The sequence below is a fragment of the Argopecten irradians genome, chromosome 9, assembly GCF_041381155.1.
Source record: "Argopecten irradians isolate NY chromosome 9, Ai_NY, whole genome shotgun sequence".
NCBI classification, from domain to species: Eukaryota; Metazoa; Mollusca; class Bivalvia; order Pectinida; family Pectinidae; genus Argopecten; species Argopecten irradians.
Window position 1 is genome coordinate 13899192 of NC_091142.1, and position 8591 is coordinate 13907782.

The 8591-nt window shown below is 38.4% G+C and overlaps 2 protein-coding genes across 2 annotated transcripts; one reads left to right on the forward strand and one right to left on the reverse strand.

Moving 5' to 3' along the window:
• The first annotated feature begins 255 nt into the window (after positions 1-255).
• LOC138330543 (polycystin-1-like protein 3) lies at positions 256-1275 on the forward strand. Its single transcript, XM_069278108.1, has one exon. It carries the CDS (start codon positions 256-258, stop codon positions 1273-1275), a length of 1020 nt encoding a protein of 339 aa, XP_069134209.1.
• A 3226-nt stretch (positions 1276-4501) lies between these two features.
• On the reverse strand, positions 4502-8579 carry LOC138331554 (sn-1-specific diacylglycerol lipase ABHD11-like). Its single transcript, XM_069279253.1, has 6 exons — positions 8423-8579; positions 7710-7863; positions 7187-7360; positions 6448-6636; positions 5530-5711; positions 4502-5193 (listed from the first exon to the last, which is right to left on the reverse strand). The coding sequence occupies exons 1-6, from the start codon at positions 8503-8505 to the stop codon at positions 5046-5048; spliced, it is 930 nt and encodes a 309-aa protein (XP_069135354.1). The 5' UTR covers positions 8506-8579; the 3' UTR covers positions 4502-5045.
• Between the last annotated feature and the right edge of the window lie 12 nt (positions 8580-8591).

The window sequence follows — 8591 nt, forward strand, 5'->3', positions numbered from 1 at the left end:
GTGACCATGGATATCACAAGAGGCGACATGCCAGATAAGGTGACCATGGATACCACAAAAGGTGAAATGCCAGATATGGTGACCATGGATATCACAAGAGATGCCAGATATGGTGACCGATAATACCATTAGAGGTGACATGCCAGATATTGTGAGCAAGGATACCACAAGAGGCGCCAGATATAGTGACAAAGGATACCACAAGAGGTGCTAGATATAGTGACCAAGGATACAACAAGAGGTGACATGCCAGATATGGTGACCAAGGATACCACAAGAGGTGACATGCCAGATATGGTGACCAAGGATACCACAAGAGGTGACATGCCAGATATGGTTACCATGGATACCACAAGAGGTGTCATACAAGATATGGTGACCATAGATATCACAAGAGGTGTCATACCAGATATGGTGACCAAGGATACCACAAGAGGTGACATGCCAGATAAGGTGACCATGGATATCACAAGAGGCGACATGCCAGATATGGTGACCATGGATACCACAAAAGGTGAAATGCCAGATATGGTGACCATGGATACCACAAGAGGTGACATGCCAGATATGGTGACCATGGATACCACAAGAGGTGACATGTCAGATATGGTGACCAAGGATACAACAAGAGGTGATATGCCAGATATGGTGACCAAGGATACCACAAGAGGTGACATACCAGATATGGTGACCAAGGATACAACAATAAGTGACATTTCAGATATGGTGACCATGGATACAACAAGAAGTGACATGCCAGATATGGTGACCATGGATACCACAAGAAGTGACATGCCAGATATGGTGACCATGGATACCACAAGAAGTGACATGCCAGATATGGTGACCAAGGATACAACAAGAAGTGACATGCCAGATATGGTGACCAAGGATACCACAAGAGGTGACATGCCAGATATGGTGACCAAGGATACCACAAGAGGTGACATGCCAGATATGGTGACCAAGGATACCACAAGAGGTGACATGCCAGATATGGTGACCAAGGATACAACAAGAGGTGACATGCCAGATATGGTGACCAAGGATACAACAAGAGGTGACATGCCAGATATGGTGACCAAGGATACCACAAGAGGTGACATGCCAGATATGGTGACCAAGGATACCACAAGAGGTGACATGTCAGATATGGTGACTAAGGATACTACAAGAAGTGACATGCCAGATATGGTGACCAAGGATACAACAAGAGGTGACATGCCAGATATGGTGACCAAGGATACCACAAGAGGTGACATGTCAGATATGTGACTTAGGATACCACAAAAATTGACATGCCAGATATGGTGACCATGGATACCACAAGTGGTGACATGCCAGATATGGTGACCAAGGATACCATTAGAGGTGACATGCCAGATATTGTGAGCATGGATACCACAAGAGGTGACAAGCCAGATATGGTGACCAAGGATACCACAAGAGGTGACATGCCAGATATGGTGACCAAGGATACAACAAGAGGTGACATGCCAGATATGGTGACCATGGATACCACAAGAGGAAACATGCCAGATATGGTGACCATGGATACCACAAGTGTGACATGCCAGATATGGTGACCATGGATACCACAAGAGGTGTCATGCCAGATATGGTGACCAAGGATACCACAAGAGGTGTCATACCAGATATGGTGACCAAACATACCACAAGATGTGTCATGCCAGATATGTTGACCAAGGATACCACCAAAGGTGACATACTAGATATGGTGACCAAGGATACCACAAGAGGTGTCATACCAGATATGGTGACCAAGGATACCACAAGAGGTGACATGCCAGATATGGTGACCAAGGATACCACAAGAGGTGACATGTCAGATATGGTGACCATGGATACCACAAAAGGTAACATGTCAGATATGTGACTTAGGATACCACGAAAGGTGACATGCCAGATATGGTGACCAAGGATACCACAAGAGGTGTCATACCAGATATGGTGATCAAGGATACCACAAGAGGTGACATGCCAGATATGGTGACCAAGGATACCACAAGAGGTGACATGTCAGATATGTGACTTAGGATACCACAAGAGGTGACATGTCAGATATGGTGACCATGGATACCACAAGAGTTGACATGTCAGATATGTGACTTGGGATACCACAAAATGTGACATGTCAGATATGGTGACCATGGATACCACAATAGGTGACATGTCAGATATGTGACTTAGGATACCACGAAAGGTGACATGCCAGATATGGTGACCAAGGATACCACAAGAGGTGTCATACCAGATATGGTGAGCATGGATACCACAAGAAGTGACATGCCAGATATGGTGTCCAAGGATACCACAAGAGGTGACATGTCAGATATGTGACTTAGGATACCACAAAAGGTGACATGCCCGATATGGTGACCAAGGATACCACAAGAAGTGACATGTCAGATATGGTGAGCATGGATACCACAAGAAGTGACATGCCAGATATGGTGTCCAAGGATACCACAAGAGGTGACATGTCAGATATGTGACTTAGGATACCACAAAAGGTGACATGCCAGATATGGTGACCAAGGATACCACAAGAGGTGTCATACCAGATATGGTGATCACGGATACCACAAGAGGTGACATGCCAGATATGGTGACCAAGGATACCACAAGAGGTGACATGTCAGATATGTGACTTGGGATACCACAAAAGGTGACATGCCAGATATTGTGACCATGGATACCACAAAAGGTGACATGCTAGATATGGTGACCAAGGATACCACAAGAAGTGACATGTCAGATATGGTGACCAAGGATACCACAATAGGTTACATGCTAGATATGGTGACCAAGGATACCACAAGAGGTGACATGTCAGATATGGTGACCATGGATACCACAATAGGTGACATGTCAGATATGTGACTTAGGATACCAGGAAAGGTGACATGCCAGATATGGTGACCAAGGATACCACAAGAGGTGTCATACCAGATATGGTGAGCATGGATACCACAAGAGGTCACATGCCAGATATGGTGTCCAAGGATACCACAAAAGGTGACATGCCAGATATGGTGACCAAGGATACCACAAGAGGTGTCATACCAGATATGGTGACCAAGGATACCACAAGAGGTGACATGTCAGATATGGTGACCATGGATACCACAATAGGTGACATGCTAGACATGGTGACCAAGGATACCACAAGAAGTGACATGTCAGATATGGTGAGCATGGATACCACAAGAAGTGACATGCCAGATATGGTGTCCAAGGATACCACAAGAGGTGACATCCCAGATACGGTTACCATGGATATCACAAGAGGTGCCATGCCAGATATGGTGACCAAGGATACCACAAGGTGCCAGATATGGTGACCAAGGATACCACAAGAAGTGACATGCCAGATATAGTGACCATGGATACCACAAGAATTAGTAACATGTAAGATATAGTGACCATGTATACTACACGAGGTGACATGCCAGATATGGTTACCAAGGATATCACAAGAGGTGACATGCCAGATATGGTGACCAAGGAATATATACCACATGAGTTGGCATATGACAGATATCGAAAATATATCTACATGGTAAGGGTGAGCACTTCTTTGTATTAGACTTACAGAAGCTATACTATATTATTGTAGCAGTAAGTTTGCAGTTAGATTGTTCAACTTATGGAGCGATTATTTGTAAAGTGGTTACAATTAAGTGATGCAAACCTGATTTTTGGCTTTCTGAGTTAGATGTAAGCTAGGTTGTGAGCACCACATCAAGAATTCACCACGTGTGGTATCATCGTCATCTTATCTTGTATGTCACCTCTATCACAACACTTCTGGCATCTTTGATGAAAATATTTGTTGTCAGAAAATTATATCTCGTAATTCATGGAGCAAACTTTAATTACTTTAGTAGTATTTTCTAGTCACTACAGTACTACAGTACATGTGAGCTCCTCCATTACAAAATCTTGTATGTTTGCCTGTTATAAGCTTTGTTGGTTTTATGGCATACAGGGGAGACTGTTGAAACAACACTAGGCAAAATTAAACCAAACCATTAGTATTCAAGTAATTTCTTTCAACTTGATAGGAATAATCACAATGAATTTAAATGATATGAAGTTTGTGTTTTCTTAAAACAGCTGGATGATTTGACTATGAAAAGTTTGGAAAGGAAAGTGTTTCTAATGTATAAGATGTAGTACTTCAAGAGGAGGTAACTTACTAGTTTAACCTTTAATTCAATTATCTCAAGAGTCTTTTTAAACAAGCAGTAATTACACTTTCCTAAAACTCATTATACCGTACATCAATAGTCATTAAAACAAATTTGGTTTTGTTAATTTTGTATGTACAATTATAAAATTAAGAAATTTCAGTGTCTTGAGCATGATGGAGGTTAATATATAGAATACCAACTCTCTCAGTAGTGATACAGTTGCCTTTTCTAGCTTTGCGTTAAGGGGAATTTTCCTTCAGTGCAGTTACTAGAGCAAGGGATCAGTAAGTCTGGAGTCACAGTTTTGAGCCAAACTAGCAGGACACTACTCTTATCCTGTTACACACATACAGTAAAAATATAACTTCAATACAGTAAAACATGTTTATAAGAAAACACACATGACAAATTCATGGTTATAACATAGTGATTTTCATTCTCCATGGAGGTTGTAAAAGGTAACAAGTGTATAATGAACTATGCTTATAACAAAGTGATTTTGCTGTACACCAGAGGATCCTTATAACGCTGTTTTGCTGCATAAGTTTTAAAATATTTTCTGAAATATCCATAAGAGCATTTCACTTTTCAAGCCTTATGGGCCTTTTGTTGTTTGTATAAATTATCAACAGCAGAGTTTTATAACAAATTATTTATTTCAGATCTATATATTACAAAACAAATCAAGGAAAAATAGCTTCAACTGACCAGCAATTAAATAAAGCTGTAAGAAAGAAATCATGATTGTATTGCACAAATAATTAGCACAAAGAAATCTTACAATACCCTAGGTAAATCATAAAATCAACTATTAAATCAGAAACATTATTATCTGTTGTCATTTTCCAGTAGAAATGCTTTTGTCACTTTTAAGAACTCCTGTGGGTTTTCTGCATGCACCCAATGTCCAGCATTCTCTATGTGTTTTACGTCAGCTTTGGGAAAAAGTTCCTTAATTCTCGGAATATCAGATGATCTGAAAAAAAGTATAAAGAAGAAATATTTAATTTTCCATCAGGATTTCAATCTAAAATCCAAGATGGCCAACAAAGCTGCCATCTTGAACTTCTTCTGAAGTTCAGTATCATTGCATTACATCATCATGTTTCTTTTATATAAGACATTACAAATGGTACATGTAACAATATGTGTTAAATACAATTAATGCTAGGGTTTTAAAATCCAAATGTGTGTGAAAACAATTAATTGTGATTTTTTTTTATTTGTTATTTTTTGGGTAGGAGAGGGGGGGATCTAAAACAATGACATAAGGTATCTTGTTAGATAAAGAAAATCAGTTAAAAAAACTTACAATATATAATCTGAGTTCTGCCCTCCAATAAAAAGAGTAGGATTAGTGAATTGTTGATTAAATTCAGGAAAGTCTCCTAGTTCGGGCATATTGTTGATAACAGAATCTAGGTTCACCCTCCATCGAAATCTTCCATCCTGGTGTATCAAATTTGTTAACAGAAATTGTCTGATGCTCAAATCCTGGAAACAAAATAACAATATAGACAAATAGTAAAAGAGCAGTACAATTATAAATACAATATATGAACTGGTACATTATACAATGAAACATGCCTTAGTGACCACCTTTTTTCAAAAAAACTTTCTTAGGGCCCCAAATAGCCATTTAAAACAAAATTTATTGACCTTTGTATAAAAACACTTTGCTATATAGACACCACTTTTCCTTTACCCCTAAGGTTGTCTTTATCGCAGGTTTGACTATATTTAATTTCATCAGGTAGAGAAAATCAGTTTGATTTTTCTAAAAACCAACTGGCATTAAGAGGAAGAATATACATCAAAGACGAACAGGACTTACTTTCACGATTGCTTAGGTTAATTTTTGAAAGTTCATTTCAATGAATTATCATTAACATTGATATTATTGAAAGATATTTTAATTCAGGTTTTGAATCCACGTAAATTAATCTCCGCAAATTTGATTTGAAATATGGTAATGCGAAATTTATTAGTCACAAATAGTTGGTATATAGTACATGTGCTTTACAAGTATACTGAGGGCCCTAATTCCTGACGGGGCATAAACCGAACTTTTGGAAACAACATTATAATACCTAATGAAGATCCAGAACCCTGAAGGAATTGAATGCAGATTCTTAAGCTGGTGAATTGGTGAAGTTTCAGCCACATTCTCCTCATCATATTTACCTGTACCAAATTATCTTGGAGTTCTAAAACCACTGGTATTGCTCACCTGTACTGACTCCTGTAAGATCATGTCTGCGTGTTTCTTGGCCTGAGATAGAGAAATCTCTGTCATATCACACAGTGATGAGCTGACCTTCAACATGGACTGGAGATAGGAGCTGGTGGTTGGGGTGACATTCGCAGGGCGAGGTTTAGGCGCTACGTCAACCACCACTAAATTCTCAACACGGTCTGGCTGGAATAATCAACATGGACTTATTGCATCATTCATGGTATTTAGGTTTAGATTAATTCAAAGTTTGTACAATATAAGTGAAGGAATAAACTTACACCATAGTACACATATATATTTTAGAATCAATCACAAAAAAATGTAAATGTTGATTCCATAACCATAAAAATAATGACTGTCAACATTGTGCAGCTTATCTGATGACATATATTGGCTACCAATAATGGCTCTATATGAATAAATTATATACTGTGTCTTGGCATTTTAATAGTTCTATACCAAACCATGTGTTTTTTTCATCTGCAGAAGTGGTCAAAATTCTTCATCATTCAAAGATAGAAGACCAAGTTCCTCATTTTTCCAAATTAAAGCTTTACATTTCCCAATCATGCACTGTGAAAATTTATAGTCCAAATTTGGTCTTATTAAGCACACCTTAATTTTTATTCTTTTTTCAATTTTAAGCTCCTTGTGGGCTTATTGGGTTGAATATGAATTTGGGTTAATTAAAGCATTCTCCATGCATAACTACAATATCACAACAATCTCATACATGTGTAAGCGCTAAGGTCATGAGGACTTTGCCTCCCATACTGTGGCCGATTAAATTCACTCTGTCTTCTCCCAGTGAGTCCATCAACCTGAGAACATCGTCTGACATTAGGAAATAGTTCATGTGTTCACTGTGAGGACTTTCCCCATGGTTTCTGGCATCAACTGCTATCACCTGTTTGTTAAAAAAAATCTTCATTATTTGTTGGATAAATTTTGGAAAAGCCCTAAAAAATAAATTATTAAACTTTAAAGCAAGAAATATTAAATTGAGATCATATATGATGATTCAAAGCATTTAACCAGAAGAATTTAAGTTTTTCATTAACAAATATTTTATAATCACTTAAATATCAGTACCAATAATCACTATAATAATATTCAAGGGTCATCGCTTAAAAGGGATATGGGGACGGCATAAATGCATACCTGACCGTCAGTGACGTGTGTTAATTTTGCATGCATGACTTTTAAATCATGTCTAAAAATATATAATTGACCATTTAAATTTCCTACTTATTTACCTTTCTTCCTGTTTTACATAGAGCCTTTGATAAGCTCCTCCAATTGTTTCTAGACCCCATTAAACCATGCATCACTATCACACTTGTGCTTTTAACTCCTTTCTCCTCATTCTTGTGGATACTATAAGCCAACTTCACAATTGGTTCATCCTTACTGCAAATAAAATCATATAATATCCATGTAGCTTTTGCCAAATTGATCTTTTATTTAAAAAATAAACTTGATCTATTTTACATCGATTGCGAAATAACTTATGCAAATTACTTTTGATGGCCCGGATGTTAGCACGCAAGGGGTCTTAGTAAGGGCATTAGGGGTGAGCGGGTGGTATAGTGGTTAAGCCGCTTGCCTTTCACCTAGCCGGCCTCGGATGGATCCCGGCACGGACGTGAAAAAGTCAGGGGTCACCTACCCGATCACGTGGGTTTCCTCCGGGCACTCCGCTTTCCTCCCACACTAAGATCTGTCATTTTATTTGGAGTTATTGCCCTTTAAAAATTCATTACAAACTTACAAAGGCATGACAACTATTTTCATTATTTCCAAATCTGTTTTCGAACTTACATTATTCATTATTGTTCATTACAGTTAAATTGTTTAATAATCGCTTCATCTACTTTCTTCAAACTTACTCGACCTTTCTGATGCAAGCAAAACAACACTGGCCTCCTGTATGATAGAATCATGTTGCACTATTCATATAACTTTTTACCTGAATGTCGTTGTACTTTTCATTCTTGATACATAGTACACACATCTGAATTGCTTTAACTTCGATAGATATCGTCCGTTCATCCCGCTTGCAGACGCTTCAGCTTCTTAGCCTAGCAGACAACTTTTTAAACCGGAAATGGTAGTTAATACGCAAATCCGTGTATTAG

What these genes read in the sequence shown, in the direction of transcription:
- LOC138330543 (XM_069278108.1), top strand. Translation starts at nt 256, where the DNA reads ATGGTGACCAAGGATACCACAAGAGGTGACATGCCAGATATGGTGACC.
- LOC138331554 (XM_069279253.1), bottom strand. Translation starts at nt 8,505, where the DNA reads ATGAACGGACGATATCTATCGAAGTTAAAGCAATTCAGATGTGTGTAC. An exon ending in TATGTAAAACAGGAAGAAAG is followed by an intron (nt 7,361 to 7,709) that starts GTAAATAAGTAG and finishes TTTAACAAACAG; the next exon opens with GTGATAGCAGTTGATGCCAG. An exon ending in CAGAACTCAGATTATATATT is followed by an intron (nt 5,194 to 5,529) that starts GTAAGTTTTTTT and finishes ACTTTTTTTCAG; the next exon opens with ATCATCTGATATTCCGAGAA.